At 40.1% G+C, this 22,873-nt stretch overlaps 1 protein-coding gene across 36 annotated transcripts in view; it reads right to left on the minus strand.

Annotated features, from left to right (window-relative positions):
* UBAP2L (ubiquitin associated protein 2 like) overlaps window positions 1–22,873 on the minus strand; it is a 43,456-nt gene that overhangs the window by 16,883 nt on the left and 3,700 nt on the right. For 19 of the 36 annotated variants that reach the window (XM_033414583.2, XM_033414575.2, XM_033414580.2 and 16 more), the window contains exons 2-13: window positions 21,584–21,713; window positions 20,293–20,370; window positions 19,645–19,755; window positions 15,900–16,068; window positions 15,401–15,496; window positions 14,933–14,978; window positions 14,307–14,419; window positions 10,180–10,232; window positions 8,129–8,214; window positions 5,390–5,561; window positions 916–1,114; window positions 30–307 (exon numbers count right to left, since the gene is read on the minus strand). In XM_033414583.2, coding sequence (XP_033270474.1) covers window positions 30–307; window positions 916–1,114; window positions 5,390–5,561; window positions 8,129–8,214; window positions 10,180–10,232; window positions 14,307–14,419; window positions 14,933–14,978; window positions 15,401–15,496; window positions 15,900–16,068; window positions 19,645–19,755; window positions 20,293–20,370; window positions 21,584–21,673 — 1,491 coding nt within the window. In that variant the 5' untranslated portion in view covers window positions 21,674–21,713. Of the gene's footprint in view, window positions 1–29; window positions 308–915; window positions 1,115–5,389; window positions 5,562–8,128; window positions 8,215–10,179; window positions 10,233–12,454; window positions 12,515–14,306; window positions 14,420–14,932; window positions 14,979–15,400; window positions 15,497–15,866; window positions 16,069–19,644; window positions 19,756–20,292; window positions 20,371–21,583; window positions 21,714–22,873 lie in introns of all 36 variants that reach the window. The other 17 variants (XM_033414565.2, XM_033414555.2, XM_033414552.2 and 14 more) reach the window with 3 other exon arrangements.

A 22,873-nucleotide genomic window follows, 5' to 3' on the forward strand; every position in this document is an offset into this window, starting at 1 on the left:
ATAATATCTATCTAAAAGTTCAAATATACCTTAGAAGTCAAGGAGGCTTTTTTCTTCTGCTGTTTCAGTTTTTGCTGAGCCGGCTGAGGGCTGGACGATTGGTTGTCTGAAGACCCAGGAGACATTTGTGGAGCCGAGGTGGATTTGCTTGGCAGAGGAGAAGACGGGGGTGGAGGTGCAGCAGTGGAGGTAGCCACGGCAGGTGGCTTCTCCTGAAGGAACACCTCCATCATGGTTGAAGATGGGGTGAAAGCCTGGCGCTTTGTAAAGGGGCTGTGCACTGTTGAATCATTTGGGTTCTTCAAATCTGCACGAGGAAATCCAATAAGCATGAGGCCAGAGGTGTTCGTGAACCTCAAGAAAATGCTATTATCCTGCTCTAGAGCCATGAACTAGGCCCCCAGGAATCAGAAACTCATATAAACAGGTCCTCTTTTAAGATTTAATCTCATTTCTATAGGTGGCAATCATTGGATTTTATTTGTTAAGCAGAACCTAATGAAATCAAAACTATTATCCTGCCTATGTAAGAAAGGAATTCAGGAATTGTCCATGTTTAAAGTGTAAGGTCCTAAAATGGAAAAGCCCAAAGGCAGTATGATGTTTTCAAATACTACAGATAAACCTAGGGAAAACCCAAAACATCCTCAGGTCAACAGAAGACTGCAAATGTGTACAGGGCTAAATTTGATGAAAGAGATATAGAGATATACAGCTGCAACTTATGTATTTAATTATTACTCCCCAGCTTTCTGAACTAAGCCTATCTCACCAGGGGAAATCACTGTGGGAAAAGAGCCAGTTGGCTGCCCTTCTCCTCACTTCAGAACACATTCTCTACCCCTACTCCTGCTAGCCTCCTGGCAGTAATGCTCCAATGCTTAAAGAATTCAAATCACTTTCCATATTTCTCACCATACTGCACCAGCGATGGGGATTGTGTGGTGGAGCCCATGTCCCAAGAGGAGGTGGTGGTGGTTCCAGATTGAGAATGCTGAGCTGCCAACTGAGCCAGGGCCTGAGCAGTCTTGAATTGCTCCAAGAACTGGGAGCCTGTGGTGCTGCTGCCTTTAGCTTCACCGACATCACCAAATCCTTTCCCTAACATGCTCACCTGTAGATCAACACAGAGATTAGAGGAATCCACATCCAAGCAACTTTGTTCAACTACTCAAAAAACAAACAAACAAACAAAAACAAAACACTTATCCCTGTTAAGAGCCAGTACAGTTAAGACAAGTAAAGAATGTCCAGGGGCTTCCCTGGTGATGCAGTGGTTAAGAATCCGCCTGCCAATGCAGGGGACACAGATTCAAGCTGTGGTCGAGGAAGATCCCACATGCCGCGGAGCAACTAAGCCTGTGCGCACAACTACTGAGCCTGAGCTCTAGACCCTGTGAGCCACAACTACCAAGCCCGCGTGCCACAACTACTGAAGCCCACGCGCCTAGAGCCCGTGCTCTGCAACAAGAGAAGCCACCACAGTGAGAAGCCCGCGCACCACAACAAAGAGTAGCCCCCACTCGCCGAACCTGGAGAAAGCCTATGCACAGCAATGAAGACCCAACACAGCCAAAACTAAAAACTAAATAAATTTTTAAAAAAAAAAGTCACAAAATAGAATAGTCCATTACAGCATAAGCTCTGGACTCAGACTGTCTACATTCAAATCCTGGTTAAATAATTGTGGAAAAATTACTTGTAATTGGTCTGTACCTCATTTTCCTCATCTGAAAATAGGAATAAAAGTAGTACCTCATAAAGGTGTAGGAAGATTAAACAAGATTAAAGCATTTAATATGTGCATGGCACATAACAAGCAGTCAAAAAAATAAGAGCCAGGGCTTCCCTGGTGGCGCAGTGGTTGAGAGTCCGCCTGCCGATGCAGGGGACACGGGTTTGTGCCCCGGTCTGGGAAGATCCCACATGCCGCAGAGCGGCTGGGCCTGTGAGCCATGGCCGCTGAGCCTGCACGTCCGGAGCCTGTGCTCTGCAACGGGAGAGGCCACAACAGTGAGAGGCCCGTGTACCACAAAAAAAAAAAAAAAAAAAAAAAAAAAAAAGAGCCATTAAAATTTATACCATTACCATCACTTTCCCCTCCTTCCTTCTCAGGGACTCCTTTAATGACTGGAGGGGTTTTCTCCCCTTTGAATTTTTAAATCAACTAATACTTGATTATTAAGCTAACATGAAGGTGATATAAAATTTCACTTCAGGGGCTTCCCTGGTGGCACAGTGGTTGAGAGTCTGCCTGCCGATGCAGGGGACACGGGTTCGTGCCCCGGTCCAGGAAGATGCCACATGCCACAGAGCGGCTGGGCCCGTGAGCCATGGCCACTGAGCCTGCGCGTCTGGAGCCTTTGCTCCGCAACAGGAGAGGCCACAACAGTGAGAGGCCCGTGTACCGCAAAAAAAAAAAAAAAAAAAATTCACTTCAGCCATTAAAGTCTTTGCCCCTTCCACTGAACAGCTCAAAAGGAACAAAAACAACTAACTGAGCTTCATCTCAATGTTTCTAATAACTAGCATAGAGACAAAGAAGCAAAGTCAAGGAGCTATCTCAACTTCTGCATTAAATGATCAAGTAATGAGTCAATCTGATTTTATTGTTTTCTGTGTATATCCAAGTTCTACAGGGTAATCGTGATGACAAAACAAAATTTACTCTTAATGCTTTTGGGGGATTCTCTCTATTCCCTACTACCAAGTAAAACTACCAGCCTAGACCAGAAGATTAACCATGTGGCCTTGACTATTCTAAAGAACCTCCAAGGAGATTTAGTCTAGTCTCTCTTAGGTTCTTACTTAAGCACATCATGATCTTCAATTAAGCGGTGCTTATACAAAACCCATCTGTCCAACCCAACGTAAGACTTTTTTTTCCACTTCAGTCTGTATCCCAAGACTATACAAACAAGTACAAAAACACTGGAAATCTAGTTGAAAGTACAGGATTGCGGCAGAGAGATGATCCCGCACAGCATGATTACCAAATATTCTGCAAGCGTGAAACACTGAAGGTATAGAAAATTACCTAACATTCATATATTATAATGGGGAAGGGCTCCTATATTACTTACATCTATTAAATTTTAAGGGAAATTAATCCTCTGACCTCTGTCCTCAATGGAAAAGAACTACATTAAATAGCATACTGATTAACGCAGGTAATGAGAAAAAATAGCACTTATGTTTAGTTTCACATATCACATGACACACATTAAACAGAATGTTAAAGTGGAAGTATACTGAAAACTTATTTTTGATATGAGAATTTGGATTTAGGTGTAAATCTTCAACTCCAGACATTAAAGGCAATTAAAAGTGACACAGAGCACTTAACCCATTTTCCAGTCATATATCTTAGGTGTTGGTAGTTATTTTCTGATCTTCATTACATCTTCCTACTACCTTTGTCCCATTTTGTTTCTTCCTTCTTTTCCTTTTTAGTCCCAACACTCCTCTCCCTTCTCTGCCACCTTTTCTCTCCTGTGACCACTCATACATGGCAGAATATCAACCACCAAATTACTATTAACACAAAAAACTATTTTAAGACAACAGTTAAAAACTAAGAGTGGGACTTCCCTGGTGGCACAGTGGTCAAGAATCCGCATACCAATGCAGGAGACACCGGTTCGATCCCTGGTCCAGGAAGATCCCATGTGCCGTGGAGCAACTAAGCCCGTGAGCCACAACTACTGAGCCCTTGTGCCACAACTCCTGAAGCCCGCGCGCCTAGAGCCCGTGCTCCACAACAAGAGAAACCACTGCAATGAGAAGCATGAGCACCGCAACAAAGAGTATCGCCTGCTCGCCGCAACGAGAGAAAGCTTGTGCGCAGCGATGAAGACCCAACACAGCCAAAAATAAATAAATTATTTTTTTAAAAACCTAACAGCTCTGGATTAGAGGCTGACTTAGCAGTTTTACAGTTGAATTACTCTAACCTTACTACTGGAAAAATAAAAGTATATGCATACACATAGTTTCTTACCTCTTACAACTATAGTAACCCTCCAGCAAAAAATAAACAGGAAAGTAAAATGAACAGGAAAGAAGAGAGAAAAAGCAGTACCTTTAGGATTTACTGACCATCTTTGTTTAGTTATTTAGACTTTGCTATAATTGATGACCTTGAATTTTAAAAAATATTCTGAATCAACAAGTCATTTGCCATAAGTGCTCTAGGTTAATAACCAATACCACTACTTCCACATTTGTGGAGACTTTACCCATTATCTTATTTATCTTCCTGAAGCCCTGTAAGATAGGCACAGCAAGCACTCTTATCCCTACTTACAGAGAAAGGGAGAAATAGCTAATAAGCGGGCAGATTCAGGAAGACCCCAAGTTTTGAGAAGCCTAGCTCAGAAATGTCTGGTTTAAATGAATACATATGACAATTCTGCTCTATCAAGAAAAAGGGAACTGGCTGGACTTCCCTGGTGGTCCAGGGGTTAAGACTCCGTGCTCCCAACGCAGGGGGCATCGGTTCAATCCTTGGTTGGGGAACTAAGATCCCACATGCCACACAGTGCAGCCAAAAAACAAAAAACAAACGACAGGGAACTGCTACAACCTTCCAACCAAGTTTAATTAGTATTACTAATACTAATTAGCATTAAAATTGGTTGTCATTGATTTTCACTCAAGAATAACAGTGAACAATGCTTGCACAATAAGTATTCAGTAAATGACGTTAACTCATTCTTTTTTTAAAGCCTACACGTTGGGCTTCCCTGGTGGCGCAGTGGTTGCGAGTCCGCCTGCCGATGCAGGGGACACGGGTTCGTGCCCCGGTCTGGGAGGATCCCACATGCTGCGGAGCGGCTGGGCCCGTGAGCCATGGCTGCTGAGCCTGGGCGTCCGGAGCCTGTGCTCCACAACGGGAGAGGCCACAACAGTGAGAGGCCCGCATACCGCAAAAAAAAAAAAAAAAAAAAAAAAAAAAAAAAAGCCTACACGTTAAAAAAAATACATTTAATTAATTAATTAATTGATTGATTGATTTTGGCTACGCTGGGTCTTAGTTGTGGCATGTGGGCTTCTTAGTTGTGGCATGCATGTGGGATCTAGTTCTCCGACCAGGGATCGAACTCGGGCCCCGTATATTGGGAGCGTGGAGTCTAATCCACTGGACCACAAGGGAAGTCTCCTAACTCATTTTTATAAGATGACTCAGTCTGTCCAAAGCTAAGTCCTCTCCTAGAGCTATATCCCCTACTACCCAACTCGACATCTCTACACCCAAGTCAGCCTAGGAAGACAAAAGAAGATGCTTTACCTTGCCCCAAACCTCTGGGTATCACTGAAAGGAATTACTGTATGTATGTGCTGGGGTTGCAGAAAAGTTTGGTTAGGATACACCATGTTTCCTACTTACCATACTGTGATGAGAAAACGTGTTCCCTGAAGCAGGCTGTGATATGGCACTCTGCTTCGAGTTACTGAACACCAGAGGCTGGGCAAGAGAAGGAGCCTGAGATGGATCCAGATTAGATGAATCATTCTCCATTGAAGATGGTGTCTTCCCCAACAGAACAGCAAGGTCAATTCTGGTGGAGAGATGGGAGCTTGATGAATAATGACTGAACATTCCAGCATTCCCCAACACCCGACTCAGATTATGGTTAGATCAAAATGAAGTCACTCCCCAGAAACACAAAGCCGTGAAATGCTTAATTCATCAAAATAACAGATCTGTAAGAGCCACAACAGTATCTACCTATGCTCCAATGAGGCTGCCAACCTTAATAATGTTATATATTTTAATTTTAGTGAAATTAACTTAGTGAAACATCAAATGTTACTTTTAATACAGCAGCTCAATAATTGGGCCAAAATTTACAAATTTTTACCCATGATTTTAATACTGAATACCTGTCATTACCAATATCTAATATATAAAACCACATACTAGAATGCTGGCATCCTCAAGCAGCTTTGGAACAAGAAGGGTTTGGGGAATTTTTCCCCAAATTTTTAAAATATTTCAAGTTACTTGTGATATAATGAAAATATATACTAGGGGCTTTTCAAATTTCCTGAGTAGTAGGAGTGTCTTTTGTTTTTCATAATTGGTCTCTTTCAACTACAGTTTATGCTAATAAAGTAACTCAGGGCGGGACCCCTCACAGAGTTTCAAGAAGGCGGTGGGTCACCAGAAACACCAAGAAAGTGATTAGAGAGTTGGAACTTTCAGCCCCACCACACTCCACCCACTTCTAGAGAAGGAAGAGGAGCTAGAGACTGAATTCAATCACCAGTGACTTTATCAATCATGCCTATGTAATGAAACTCTCATTAAAAACTCTTGAACAATGAGGTTCAGTGAGCTTCTGGGATGGTGAACACATCGATGTGCCAGGAGGGCAGTACACCCAGAAAGGGCTTAGAAGCTCTGTGCTCCACCAACCCCCATACCATGCCCTATGCATCTCTTCCATCTGGCTCTTCCTGAGTACTGGTTATAATAAACCAGGGACAGCAAGTAAAACTCTTTCCTGAGTTATATGAGTCATTCTAGAAAATTATTAAACCTGAGCAGGGGGCTGTGAGAACTCCCAAATTTGTAGTCGGCTGGGCAGAAATGTGCAGGTGGCCCATTTGCAGCTGACCTCTGAAGTAAATAAAGGCAGTCTTGTGGTACTGAGCCGTCAACTTGGGTCTGCGCTAACTCTGGAGAGTTAGTGTCAGAACACCCAGCTGGTGTCAGAGAATTGAAGAATTGGTGTGGAAAAAAATCACAGATATTTGGTATCATAGAAAAAAAAAAAAAAAAAGTATGGAGGTTCTTTAAAAAACTAAAAACAGAACTACCATATGACCCAGCAATCCCACTACTGGGCATATACCCTGTGAAAACCGTAATTCAAAAAGAGACATGTACCACAATGTTCACTGCAGCACTATTTATAATAGCCAGGACACGGAAGCAACCTAAATGTCCATCAACAGATGAATGGACAAAGAAGATGTGGCACATATACACAATGGAATATTACTCAGCCATAAAAAGAAACGAAATTGAGTTATTTGTAGTGAGGTGGATGGAGCTAGAGTCTGTCATACAAAGTGAAGTCAGAGAGAGAAACACAAATACCGTATGCTAACTCATATTTATGGGATCTAAAAAAAATGGTACTGATGAACCTAGTAGCAGGGCAGGAATAAAGACACAGACATAGAGAAGGGACTTGAGGACATGGGGGAGAGGAAGGGGGAAGCTGGGGCAAAGTGAGAGTAGCATCAACATATATACACTACCAAATGTAAAATAGCTAGCTCTTGGGAAGCAGCAGCATAGCACAGGGAGATCAGCTCGGTGCTTTGCAATGACCTGGAGGGGTGGGATAGGAAGGCTCAAGAGAGAGGGGATATATGTATGAATATGGCTGATTCACTTTGTTGTACAACAAAAACTAACAGCATTGTGAAGCAATTATACTCCAATAAAGATGTATGAAAACAAAAAACACATTACCTCTGGTAATGACATCCTGAACATCCTATTCCTATCGCACTTCTCTTTAGGACATTCTGAATCAACAGCTATCATACCCAGGTCTAGAAATAATCCAAGAGTCTTTCAGGGGATAAAAATATTCCCTGACAAGTGTTATCTTCCTCTACTGACCCCAATACCTATGTTCAAGTTCTAAAAATTTCATAAGCCAGATCCTAGGGAAAAAAATTATCACCATGCTCAGTGCGCTAAGCAAAGACCGTAATTATTAAGCAAGAGAAGAAACTATTGAACAGTTCTGCAAATTCAGAAATAAATGAAAACTTTCCACTTTCAGCTTCTCTTTACCTGACTTACTACAAGTTCTAAGTTCTAAGTTTTAATCAATACCTATGATGCTGACAAGGCTGACCTATGTATTAAAGGGCTGTTTGGGGGAGAGTTAGCTTTAAAATTGTAATATATGGATTTCCATTCAGTAGATTACTAATATCAACTCTTACAAATCTACCAATCAACTTAATAGGACCCTAATATGATTTGGTTATCATTATTACCGACACCATGGGAGTCTGTAGAGGTCCAGTGCCATTCTTCCTTACAACTAACTTAGCAGACACCCTTGGGAAAAGATACAGAATTATACCACACACTTGCCTCTGACCAGCAGTGATTGTCACATTCTCCGCAGGCAGAGGCACTGATGACACATTAGAGGCAGTGAAGATCTTGGTCTCAGAAAGCTGGAAAACAGAGGAATTAGTCACTCCTAGTGTTAGGTAGGTTTCAGTCAGAAACCTGGCACAGGTTAAGGGGAATTCAACATCAAGAAAAAGGGGAAAACTCTTTGAAGAGAGAACTATCTACTCTAAGGAATCCTGAATGGACTGACTTTCAAGCCCCTTCTATCTGTGCACAATGGTTTTATCAAAAGAGAGGGTAGAATCAAGAAACCTAATAAAATCGAGTGGAGTCACATAATATGGGCACTGAACTTACAGGAAGGTGAATATGGTAGACAGAAAAACAGAGAAAGCCCCTTTATGTTTTCCCGCTACAGCTCCCAACTCCTACCTCAATCCAAACCATACTTTATCTTCCACTACTCCTCTCAAAGAAAGGAAGATCACAGCCAAGATGAAGACAGATAACTTAATTCTTGGCTTTTGAGCAGTAAGGGCCCAAGGGCTGATGAGTCGACATATGGAGGAATAATTTTAACATGCACTTTTTGGGGACTTCCCTGGTGGCGCAGTGGATAAGACTCCGTGCTCCCAATGCAGGGGGCCTGGGTTTGATCACTGGTCAGGGAACTAGATCCGACATGCATGCCACAACTAAGAGTTCGCATGCCACAACTAAGGAGCCGGCGAGCCACAACTAAAGGAACCCTGGAACCACGACTAAGGAGCCCGCCTGCCACAACTAAGACCTGGTGCAACCAAATAAATAAATACATATATATTTTTAAAAGGCATTTTTTGCCTTAAAACTGACTTTGTTACACCTAGTCTCTCCACTATAAAACACTAAAATTAGGTAAACAATTGTAAGGAATAAATCTTCCTACTATTCAAAAGTTGATTTTTTTTGAGGGGGGGGGGCATGCTGCCTGGCCTTCTGGGATCTTAGTTCCCTGACCAGGAATTGAACCCTGGCCCTAGGCAGTGAAAGCGAGGAGTCCTTAACCACTGGACCACCAGGAAATTCCCCAAAAGCTGATTTTTTTAAAAAAACTTTTTGATTAAAATCTCCCCTCTAAAAACAGTGAATCCACTCCCCCAAATATATCATTCTCTGAAAGGTGGTTAAGCTGACAAGCCAAATCTTAGAAAGTATTCACAAAGCAGTCTAGCTCTGCTACAAGAGAAAAGAATCACCCTCTAATGCTGATACATCCAGAATTTTAAAATTCAGGCCTGAAAACCAAAACAGTTTGACACATCATTTCCTCTTATCATCTTCTGTCTTGACTGAATAAATACAAGTACAGGAAGGTTCATCCATGATCACGGGAAACTGTAATTCATAGCAAAAGCTTGACTGTGACCAGGGATCAGGAAAATTCTTTTACTCAGGTACTACTCCAGCGAATTCATATAGCTTGTCTATATGCCACCCATCTATGAGGTTTCCTAGTTTAGTCAATCTGGAAGATAGCCAAACCTACATGTTCATCTCAATTACAATCACCACGATGCACTCTTAGTACAAAAACAAAAGGGGTCCCAGAGTCAACCAGACTGTAAACTTAAGAACTTGGTACTGTAACTCTCATCTGTACCCACCTCTAAGCCAATTACAGGACCATACACCAATGCCTGAATGTGAACCAAATAACTGATTTGCTCCAAGGAGAGTCATGTGCCACCAGAAGCTATTACTCAATGCACTACCTGCCTAACTCCATTTCTAGTGCCCTACCCAACCACCATCTCTTCCTGGGATAAATCCGACAATCAGATATTGGACTTACACAAGTGCACTTGCCCTTTCCATAGTCTGGTTCCACAGAGTCCTGTTCATGCCCAGTCTCCTTCATATAACATATGTGAAATGTTCTGGCTCAGAACACTATTTTGGATGTAAAAGTTTTGGGTCAGAATCTTAAGGGTGAATTTTGAGGGGTAGAAACATACCCATTTTCTATCCCTAAACACCACTTAGGGATAGAACGTACTAATGAGGAATGACCTGGGAATACCTACATCTTCATTCCAATCTTCAGTTCCCCACTCCTCTGTTGCAGTCCTCCATGCACCTGCGAATAAAGGAAAAACAATGAAGTAATTTTAAGTACCAGTACAAAGCACAGGCAGAAAATACGGACGTTTTAAACTTTTGGCAGCCAAAAGTGTAACTAGAATTTAGTAATCAGAAGGGATTCTTGGGCTTCAGAGGGAGGAAAAGACTTTTTAGAAAGGGATACCTCAGAACAACCAGGGTTTTAATAAGATTATGATTTCACAGCTACTTTCAGTTCTTGTTACACAGCTGTAATAGGAAAGAGAGCAAGACATTAAGAAAGAGAGAGAAAATCCAAGAGACAGCAAGACTCCAATGGACCCAATGCTCCAAGCAATCTCTTAAGGGCCTTCAAGTCCTCTGACTTAGTAGTCCGTTCAGTGAAATGGCAGCAGACAATTTAAACTGAAACATGCAAGCTATACTTATTTGGTATAAGACAATACTGCAGGCAGTCTGAAGAAAGATGGCAGCAGGGGCAGAGGAACACAAATGGTTGCCACATTATAGTCAAAGGGCAGTGAAGAAGGAAAGGCCTGAAATCCAAACTGAGAGCACTGACACCTACCTGCTATGGGAACTGAATTTAAAAATGCATACTCAGGGCTTTCCTGGTGGCACAGTGGTTAAGAATCCGCCTGCCAATGCAGGGGACGCGGATTCAATCCCTGATCCGGGAAGACCCCACATGCCATGGAGCAACTAAGCCTGTGCGACACAACTACTGAGCCTGCGCTCTAGAGCCCATGTGCCACAACTACTGAGCCTGTGTGCCACAACTACTGAAGCCCACGTGCCTAAAGCCCATGCTCCACAACAAGAGAAGCCACCACAATGAGAAGCCTGTGCGCCGCAACGAAGAGTGGCCCCGCTCTCTGCAACCAGAGAAAAGCCCACGCGCAGCAACGAAGACCCAACGCAGCCAAAAATAAAATTAAATTTAAAAATGCATACTCAGCAGAAGTCAAGTTTATAGATCGTTTTGATTTAACTATAAGAAACCCCAATGGATCTGTTCTTTTCAGAAGACACGAGATGAGATTGAAAAATAAAATATGTGTAATAGTTACCGTACTGGTCCTAACTATACAAAACACAAAATCTGACCTGTAAAAGTCATGGCACAGACAATGGAGGGACACAGTTTCTGTAGGAGAGGTCTGTAAATAATCAAACCACCTTGCATATTCCCCTTGTTTTGCTTTACGTATACGCATATCCTCAGAAAAGGAACCTGGCATTTTTTAAGGAATATAGGTGAGTTTCTATGAGACCTAAAATTCTTCCCTTCAACCAAAGAACCACACTAAGAAACAGGAACCTCTGTGTAGCAAGGACCAGAAAACGCCTTATTTTCTTCTCTAGAATAACAGTATATATTTAATAATTCTTAAAACATTCTCTCCAAATGGGGAAACTTCTTACAAGAATGAAAGTATGAAGGCATGGCATTCAGATTTCACTGTCACTGAAGAGAAATATTCTAACACCTACAAAACCCCTCTGAAATTCTCTTAAACATTTAATAATGAAAAATCCTATTTCCTAGAGAAAAATATGTTCAGTGCAATGCCTTTCCCAGGACAATATTAAAACTATGCCAGGGAAATTCCAAACCACTTAATAATGACAATGTTCTCCAAATCAAACTAAAGTCCAATCTCAGTTTAGACAAGTTACAAACCACACTCTTCTCTCCCTCTCTAGTGATGGCATTTTTCCTCCCCATTGACAACCATCCCACCCTGGCTAAACTGGAATCCAAAATCTGGGTTAACACATACACACAATCCTAGAATTGGAAGTGATCTAAGAAGTCATTTACTACTGAGAGGCTATCTCTCAATGCAAGAAATTTTTTTTCCCCTGTACTCTAGCGACTGCATCTGGAATGGAAAGGAAGACTGTAGACAGCTACTTGACACCTTCCTATATAGGACATATGGTCTTGGCTAAGGAAAAGGACTACACTGAGGAAGCGTTAAGGCACAGAAAGAGTGCAAATGCTCTGAACAAAAGATTAGGGCTTCCATTCCATCAGCAAAAAGCACAGACAATGTAAATGTTAAATATTCATTAAACTAATTTTTTTAAGGAGGAAAAACAGGCACAGAATATGAGAGAAAAAAGCAGAAAAATAAAAAGCAGGAAAACAGAAAAATGACATATCCACAGATATTTCAGTTCATAAAAATCTATTAAATATCCGGGGCAGTTAGGCGCCTGGATGTATCATACCAGGAGCAGTCTCAAATTTTCGGGGATAATTTGACCCCTCAACCCCAATGAAATCAAGTCCTGAAACAAAAAAGAAAAGAAAAGAAAAAACAACCAGTGAAATTTTGCTTGTGAATGAGAATGTTTGCCCCCAACACACAATTCCCACTGTACCTGTGGATATTTTAAGGGTAGATTTGAGTCTCTTTTTAAATTAAAAAGGGAATTTGTAATTTGCTATCATGAAAACACAAAAAGAGATCATGCATGAAGCTTAAGTTCAAATCATGAAACTTGAAGGGAATGCATGAAACTATACTCAACACTTTCACACTAACAAGCAATTCACATAATTTTTCATTCAGCCACAAATCAAAAATTTCTGAGTCTAGCCTCCCAAATCTGCTATTCTCTACTCGGTATAAATAAACACACACCTCTTTCTTCCCTCTCTCTTTTCCCAACCAGATCCTTGTTGAAAATAGCTAAGGCTTTCAATCTAGGACTGGGACTCCATGCCTAATTTTCTATCCACAACTAAAAACAAATCCCTCGCCTTCTATTATCTTTTCTGCCAATGATAAAAAGCCAAATACCCAAGAACGAACTACAGCTCAGAAACATATCTGTTATTCGGACTGTTACCAATGCTCTACAAAGCCATCAAGAGATGAATGAAGAGCAGTTCTAATGCCTCCAAAGTATAAGTTAAAACAGAAAAGGATATTTCATAGCCAAATGGTTAAGGGACTTCAAAAAGATATCTAGCTTGCCAATAACTCAACTTTAGCCTCCACCAATGAGAAATCTGTATTAAAAATGAGTTTATAAGATAGCTTGATGAACAACAAGCAAGTAACATTCAGGACCTGAGGTACAGCATATTGTGGGCAGTAGATGAGAAGTGATTTGTGCCAAAGACCTTCCTAAAGACGCAGGATTAAGGTAACTGATTTCTGAAAGGGGGTAAGGCAAATTTAAATGGATAAGGAGTCAAAGAGCCTATTTCATGCTCTACTATTAACCCTTCCCCCACTTTGTAAGAGGAAAAAATTCTCAGGCTTTCCATGTGCTGGCTCAGCCAGAAAGAGGTAGCTGGTCTCATAAGAAAGTACTCTGGAACCAAGAGGCTGTTCTTATTTAAAGTAGTAAAAGTTATCTCTTACTCCCAAACACATCTCGGTGTATCCCACAAGCCTAACATATCCTCAAATATATATACACTTCCCAAATATGCATCAAAGTCAGCTAACAAAAAAAGCGAATCCCATAATACTCTACCACACCCAGAAGACTATCCAACAAAGAAAGGCAGAAAGTCTCCAGATTTCCTTCTTGCCCATAAACTGAGATTTCCCAAAAATTAAGGGAAAAAGATAATCCTATCTCTGTATGCAGAAACAAATAAACTGACAGTGGGCTTTGATTCTGGGCCCTATTCATCTTTACAAGTAGTGGCTTGATTAATTCCGGATATCTTTTCAAAAGGCAAAGCTAAGTAGCCAAACAGAAACACTAGGAAATACAATTGGAGCTAATGGTGTAATGGAAAGAGCATGAGCTTTGAGAGTCAAAAAATTCTGAGTTCTAACAAATTTCATAACCACTCTTGCAGTCTAAGTCTTGTCATCTGGAAAGTGATGATAAATAATGTCTATTTCATAAAATAGTGATGAAGATCAGGTGAAACAGCATGTATAATGTGCCCATGGGCACAAAGTAAATGAAGGAGAGTACACTGCAATTCAGTTGTCACCCCTTTCCTCTCTCTGACTCAGCAGCCAAAAACTACTCCACTTTTTTGTTAAGTATATCCTCAAAAAAATTATTTCTTTAGATTCCCAGAGACAAGAAACTAATAAAAGTCACTCACTCGTCCCATCATCTGGTTCAAAGTGGCCAGTGTTGTTCCATGTATTGCCGCTATTATTGCCATAGTTATCATCAGTATTGGCCGGCTCTGCATAATCAGCTGGGTTAAAGGTTCTGGGAGGAAAAAAAAAAAAAAAAAAACTTAAAAGAGTCTCTGAGCTCTAAGCAGCACCAGTGAAAATTAACTCAAAAGGAGGGCAATCAGAATCTTGACTGTCTCTTTCCTAGTACAGATCAACCATGGCCCCATTCTATAAGCCTATAAGCTGTCTACTTTTGCTCACTTACCAGCTTACCTAAAATTTCATGGTATAATCTTTTTTTTTATAATTTTAATTTATATCCACTATCCCTTTTGGATTAGGACACCAATAAAATCCACATGAAAATTTTGAGAAAATAGCAGGTATTAATGAGATAAAATAATTCAGGTGGTAAATGCTTATCTCCCAGAAATAAGCCCTATGCCTATACACACCTGATGAAATAGTCCAGCAATCTTTCTGATCACATTTTGGTTATAGCTGCCTATTATCCTCAGGATACCAGGATATTAACCATGCTAGAACATTATGGTAATGCTTAAGGACAAATTAAAGACTTTAACACTGGATCAATGAAACTTACCCCATTCCTTGAGCAGAAAACCTTCCTCCCCGCCTACCAGAGCCACCTAAAGAATGAGAAAAAGAGGGAGAAAGAAATATTTTAGAAGTTGATATAAAATCACCTTGCCAACAGAGGCAGCTTTGGAAAGTAAGTGGTTGACATCATCAGATATTCCTTCTCTCACTCTGTAGCACATCAGTTAATATAACACAGCAGGACAATTATTATTGACAAGGTTGTTCCTTTGCTGATCAAACTGCTGGATCCTCAAGCAAATACAATAATAGCAACAATAAAGAGCAGAGGAAATGACATCTACCTTCCTTCCCACTGCCCACTCAGTAGTCTCTAGAATTTGCATGACACTTCAACAATTAAGGTATCCAGAGTCCATGTGAATTTGTCTGGTTTTAAATAAAGTAGACCCCTACTAAACTAATAAGAGTAGCTTGCCCCCAATATCCATCCCGCCAACAAACTGATCACCTCTGCCTCGGCCACGACCTCTTCTGCCTCTTTCTGTGCCTCTTCCAGAAGGCCCTCCACTCTTGGTGCCATCTAATCCATTTTCCTGACCTCGAACTGAAATTTAAAAACAAAACAAAACAAAACAAAACAAAACACCACAGATGGCCAGAGCAAAGTGAATAGAAAGTATGTACATAAATGGTATGTATACATGGTGGTGGGGAGACAAAAACAAAGAAGAGAAAATGAGCTGGAAGGATGGAACATGATGGTTACTAGGGAATGGTTACTAGTCAAACAATTTTACAAACGGCTACAAGGTAACTTCATGCTCAACTGGTGGCTGTTGCTAGAAAAGGCTACATGCAAGAAATGCCAAGGTCTCAGAACAGATGATTTTAAGAAAAATCATAAGGATGATATAATGGTTACTAGATCCAGCCTCACAGAGCCCTGACATCCCTCAAGTCTAGACATTACTAACCCACAACTGGTTTTGTTAAAGCCCCATGCATACACTCTCGTCCGCGGCTGGCACCTCTCCCCCGTCTTGGTGGCCCACCACGTCGCCGACTATAGTCTCTGTCCCGGTCTCGATTTTCTTTGCCTTCCTCGTTGGATTCCGTTTGGCCACCGTCCTTCTGTCCTGAGACTCCTTTCTTCTTCCCAACCATCTCCCAGGAATGCTAAAGAAGAGCAGAGCATTCATGTCTAATCAATATAGGCTGCTACCAGGAAACCAGAGATAAAAGCTGGGACAACTGTTAACCATTCTCCTCTCAGCATCCACATCTAAGATAACTTCTATTAGTTTATTTCTGTTTAAGTGGAGAGTATAGACAGAACCTCAAAACAAATTCTACACCTATCACTGCAAAATTAAAGCCCTTTTTGTAGAAGAGGTGCTTATAAGCAAATGGATTGCAGGGATCACTTCCAAAAGGGTTACCGAGATCTCTGTCCAGTCCAGTCACTCGGCGTGGTAGTCAAAGTACCTAGTTACTTACTGGACCTTTCTGTCAAGTGTGTTTCCTGGGCTGAAAAAACTAATTCCCTTTGGATTCAGTGACTCCCAGTTTTTTATAGCCTTATCCATGTCAAATAAAGCAGAAAAGAAAACTGAAAGTTTGTAAAAGTTAACTCTGAATTCAGAATGAACGAATATCATTTGACTCTTGAGTATATTCTCTAATTCAGCAACCTAGAATTTATGAGGAAAACAACTATACATACTCCCCAACCCACCCCCCTTCACACACACCAATTTCCTTTATTTAAAAGAAGACCAAATAGCAGTCAGGAAAGCACAGCCCTGGCCTTGAGACATGCTGACTATAGGAAGCCTTCCATTCCTGGTTTTATTCACTGTGTTCTCCCCTATACATCCTGAATTGCTACAATACGATTCAACCTTCCTCAAAGCAGTTCATTCCAGATTGCAGGAGGGAATATTTACAGTAAGGAAAATGAGCTAAACAGTCTTGCAAAAACTCATTCCTTAGGAAAATGAGTTTTATAAATTTGAAGGTTTTTTTTGGCCTTGCTGTGTGGCTTGCAGGATCTTAGTCCCCTTACCAGGGATTGAACACAGGTTCTCAGTAGTGAAAGCGTGGAGTCCTAACTACCAGCGAATTCCCTATAAATTTGAAGTTTTAAACACACAAATACATTGATTTACAAATTTTTGCAGAAAATATGTGCAAATAAAAGTTCCAGTTCAATCACCAAGACTATCAGAGCTTTACTATCCTAGATACCATCTAACCCAAACTACAATGGCCCTGTTGCTCAGCAACAGGTGTCTAATATCCAATAACTTTGAAAATATGGAATAGTAGTATGAAACTACTATTAATTTTGTCAGGGTTGATAATAATATTGTGGTCATATAAAAGAGTAACCTTTAAGGGAAACATGCCAAAGAATTTAGGAAATAAAGTACTATGATGTCTACAACAACTTATTTCCAAATAATCCCAAGTGTCCACCAGTGGATGAGTGGATAAACGAGATGTGCTGCAAACATACAACGGAATATTATTCAGCCTTAAAAAGGAGTGAAATTCTGACACAAGCCACAATATAGATAAACCTTGAAAACATTTTGCTAAACGAAGACACAAAAAGACAAATATTATTTGATTCCACTCATATGAGGTACCAAGAACAGGCAGAACCTTACACGAGGTAGTGAAAATAGGTGTTACCCCAACCTGGGAGTTGGGAAACGGAGAGTTAACTGTTTAATGGATACAGTTTCTAATTAGGAAATGAATAAGTTCTGGAAATGGATAGTGGTAATGGTTGTCCAACACTGTCAATGTCTTTAATGCCAATGAATTGTATACTTAAAATGGATAAACTGGTCTATTTTGTTAAGTATATTTTACCACAATTTAAACATTTTTAAGTTCAAAAACAGTATATTTAAAACCATACTAAAAGCATATCTACATATTCTAAAAAGTCCACAAGAAATAGTTTACTAAAAATTAAGTATCTGCCTAGCACTCGGCAGCTCCTTGTTGCCTACTCTTTCAACCCACCCGGATTCCACATTATAGCTGGTAGGTCAATTTTTGCTCACAGTAGCTTCAATTCATAAATTATAGTAACCTTGTAGCTAAATCTACAACAGCAACACTGGAAACCAGACTCGACACAGTTCTTCGAGTTTTTGCTACTCTGTCTCAAAACCTGATAGGTTTCAGAAACCTGTCACCTTTTTCTTCTCTATGGTTATACATCAGCTGCTGGCACGAGATGGGTTCTGTAAGTAAAAAGAATTACTATAATCTTCCCGAGGCACTGCCAGTTTTCTAATACGATCTCATCCAATCAAATACATCCAACATTGATTCCCACTGGTTTCACTAGTAGCTTATTTATTTGTGGCATAAACCTACATTCTCTACCTTTTTTTCTTTTTTGATACTGTGAAAGGTCAGACTTGTAGCACTAGGCAGGAGATGCTAGAAGGTGAAACAAAATATGACTTGTGCAAAAAAAAAAAAAATTCACTTTTTTTTTTTTTGGCCGTGCCATGCAGCATGCAGGACCTTAGTTACTCAACCAGGGATCAAACCCGTGCCCGCTGCACTGGGAGCTTGGAGTCTTAACCACTGGACTGCCAGGAAAGTCCCCCCAAAATTCACACTTTTTAAAAGTGTAAGTAGATTCACCTCTACCTCTACCCCACTGCCTCGAAAATACAGAGGCAATTACTCTGGAGTAAACTCAAGATGAACCAGAACTGCTTTCTGATTATCCAGGCAGTAATTTTCAAACAAGGCCCATAATATAAAATCTAATCTAGGACCACACTTTTGAAGAGAAAAAGGTACGAATTTAAATTCAATGATTAAAAATAGTTTTTCACTATTATTTCCCATTGCTTCAAGGAAACTGACAAACCTCCAACATTCAGCTAAAGTGACACTGTAACATCAGTAAGTTAATCTCTCTAAGGATGAAATCTGGTTATCAATTTCAACCAAAGATCCCCTGAGTAAGACCAAGTAAATAAAAATGACTTCAAATGATACACTCATTAAAAAAATAATAATAAAGGTCTCTACTAAACACTGCAGGAACATACCAAAGATTAATTAGTAAGGCAGAATCCCTGCTCTTAAGGGGCTTAAAAATTTGAAACAGTAATAAAACAATAACAAAACACAGGATTCTCATTAAATAGAAAGGAAAGGAGGAGGTGAAAGCAACTCTAAATTCTAGGGCAAGAGTTCCTCCAATATCCCCTGTCATCTCCAGGGATGGTCAACAGGCTCTAAAGTTTGTTTCTCTGCTAATTCAACAGAAGTAAGTTCACATGATGAAAAGGTATTGTGAAATGTAAAGCTGATATTGGTGGGAGTGTTCTGAAATCAGAATCCAGTAGTCTGCGGCTTTGTTCAATAGCAATAAAACATGTGAGCAGAAATCTTCCATGATTAGTAACTAAGGCTATTAAATAGCACCTCTAACTCAGACTAACCAAATCTTGAAAACAGTCACTAGCCTAGAATGAATAATTTATTTCCAGGCCAACTAGAAGAAACTGATTTTATCTGTTTTCTCCTATTTATTGTACATAAATTTTAAGTATTTGCAACCTGCGGTAAATAATCTCCAAGACAGTTCCTTGCTTTATTTGGAGAATAAGATACTGTGCTTTAAGGTGAGTTACCCCACTTGCTATTTCTGGAATTTACTAGCCTCTCAATGAGGGACCCACTTTCTAGAACACTTTATTAGCACTCTACCGTATCTGGGTTTCCTTCCAGCAGTACATTGATGGCTCTGTTGACATCTCCGTTGCAGTCATGCAAAGCAATGACACATTCATCCTGGTTCTTGCCTGTGATATCAATCAACTGAAAGAGAAAGATCAGCAACCATCATGAACAAGCCTGCACTCCCCACAAAAGAAAACTAGGTGGAAAAAAGGGAGAAGACACAGCTGAGTTTGAAAGAAGCAGGCTTAAAAAAGTAAAACATGCAGAATTTTGGTACTCTAGTTCCAAAAGCAAAATATTAACAACCTGTGATTAGGGATGGGGCAAAAGTATTTATAAAGCAGTTGAATAATACAGCATCTAATAGAGAATCAAATGCAGAAGCATACAGGATCCAGTATACCATGACTTGCCACATTTCCTAGATGCCACAACTATTTGAAGCTGCTGTACAATGGTATCAACAAAGTCATTCAATAAACAAGAGATTAAAATTAAGGTAAAACCTCTTTGAACAAGGTATCTGTCCAAAGGGGTACAATCAGACAATAAAAGCACTCATAATTCGTTTAATACTATAGTGGAAAATATCCTGGTAGGCAGCAATTCTATTTAACTGTGCTTTGATCTTGATGTCTTTTTCCACAGCTTATGGCAAATTAGCGATACACTCACTTGTTTCACCTTTTCCTCAAAGTCAGCATCATTATGGTCCGAAATCATCTGTGCAAGTCGAATTTGTTCCGCAGTGGCCTAAGAAAGCGTGATCAAGAGACAACAGTTTAGAGAAATAAGAGGGATCTATATAGTCAACATTCATCATCTCCCACCCCAATTTCCTTCTCCTTGTTACAAATGACCAACTAATAAAACGCTACCACCATGACAACAAAGAGTAAAGCTGTGACTATTTCAAGCTACAATCTCTAAAAAAGCAGGGAGCTTTTTCACCTATGTTCACAGTTAAAGAGACTTTCACTTTGGGGTCACAGCACCACTTTGAAACGTCTGTGCCTTAATTCAATTTCATTTATTTGCAAAGTCATGTGTAAACCCTGTTCCTGATTCTGCAATGACCAATGCCACCCTTTTATTCCTTAGGGATGAGACTATCATTAAGGTTTAGTCTGAGGATACACTCGGCATATCTTCCAAGTATCCAGTGTATGTTTATAAGATGTCAGAAATTTTAGCCCCAACTGAGATTAAGTACTAAAATTCTGCTAGAAATTCACCTGGAAAAAGAAGTGAAAGAAAAATGAATAAGAGGAAAGTTCTAGTCTTACATATTCAATTTAACTGACCATAAACAAATGCAAATTAATTCATTCATATTAGCTGCCAACAAATACCACACTAGTTATTAAAAAAAAAAAGATCATATCTAAATCCAACTTAAAAAAAAAGAGAGAACTCATAAACCTCAGCACCCAGGTGCCAAGGAGGTTAATTTACTCTTTAAAACTGAGCAATACTCTAGGGTGTCTCATCTGTTAATCTTGAAGGAACATAGTAAAGATGCTAACTCCTCATGGGAAAGGAAAAATCAGATTAGGCCTCAATGAGACCAGAGAGGAAAACAAAAGACAAGTTAGGGAAAAAAGAGCAAAGGAAAGGAAGAAGGTGGCAAGACAAAGATTGGCTAGAGGGATATCAAAGTGCAAGGTCTAGGAAATAAGAAATGTATTGCTAAAACAACCCAGGTGAATGAAGGAAAATGCTATCTTAGAGATACAAAGCACAGGACCCATTCTTTCCAAGCCTCATAATGCAGTAAATTAAGCCCATTGCATCACAGCATGTCATTAACAGTTATCAGGCCCCAAGTGAAAAGAGGCATGGATTAGAAAATAAGAATAACGAACCCAAACTAATAATCCAAAGCACAGAATGATGCTGCACTAGATGGAAACCAGTATCAACCAGCAAGGCTATCCCATGGATCCATATCCCTTGGGTTCTTTACCTGGGGCCGCTGCTTGTGCTGTGTCTGATTTTGGTTTTGAGGTGGTTCCCAGTTTCCCCGGGCTCGGTTAGTGCCCACCGACGTCATCATTTACAGTATATACAAATAACAGTATTTACAAGGTAGAATACTGAAAGATTTAAGAAAAAAAAAACAGTTTAGATGTTAAATGTGGGCAAAATGTTTTCAACCTCTCTTTCATCAGCACCTTCACCACTTTCACTTCTTTAAAGAGACAAACCAACATTCACCTGTTCTTAAGACAGATTTCCAGTATGATAAATTCCTTAGAGAACTATGACTATTTATCCATTTTTGTAAAACAAGAAATATATAAAACATGTGTTGTGATGGTTTGTTTTAAAGTTATGAGCACGATTTGGTTACAGTCCCCTATATGCAGCCTTTGTGAAGTTTTGCTATCTTGATAGTAAGCAAAACAATGTTAATAATCAAGTCTTCCAATAGGTGAAAATACCCAACGTCCCTTTGACAGAAGGAAAGATAATCAGCAAAGCCTGGAAACAAAAGCCTTCCAGGAAGGGGAATAGTCTACACTCCAAATAAAAACAATTTAAAATGCTGTACTCAACCTACCTTTGAAAACAGCTTTACCTGCCTTACAACCTTTTAAACGTAAGTTGCATGTGTCCTCCATCATTTGGGAAAGGACAAGCTCAAGCCTAGCCTCTTTCTTCCTCCCTCAAGTTTCTATCTCTCAGTATGGTGTGGGGGCACGTATCAGCCCCAGTGACTTTGCCCAGAATCTCAGTTCCTTGGATAATAATTCTAACATGCTGTTTTTGTGGCTGCTTCTGTGGCTGCTTCTGTTGGTTTCCTAAGTTCACAGTTCCAAGAAACCAGAATTGCAATTCCCCTCCACCACTCACCTTAATATATAGAGAATCCCAAATTTGTCCCAAACCAAAAGCATCTAGCACAGAGTTTTATTTGGAAGAAAGTGCTTCTGGGAAGTCATTTTAAACTTGAGACATTATTGCCAGCAAGATGACTTTGTTGAGTCTCTAGAGACACGGAACACACAGGGCCTTCCCAAAACCAGATCAGTTTTGTTAGTAACACTTCTAACAAGCAAAGATTCTACTGAATTTAAGTTGCCTTCATTGATACTTTGTTTTATAATGCAATCTCAGCTGTTGCATTTAGTAAACAAAGAAAACATTCATCATATGATGGAGTGCTCCAAATAAGGTTACACTGCATTGTTTTACTCCCTGCCAAAGAGGACAAGTTTATACTTTTCTGCTCTATACTGAATTTTTTTTCATT

The sequence above is a fragment of the Orcinus orca genome, chromosome 1 (assembly GCF_937001465.1).
Source record: "Orcinus orca chromosome 1, mOrcOrc1.1, whole genome shotgun sequence".
In the NCBI taxonomy this organism is placed as follows: domain Eukaryota; kingdom Metazoa; phylum Chordata; class Mammalia; order Artiodactyla; family Delphinidae; genus Orcinus; species Orcinus orca.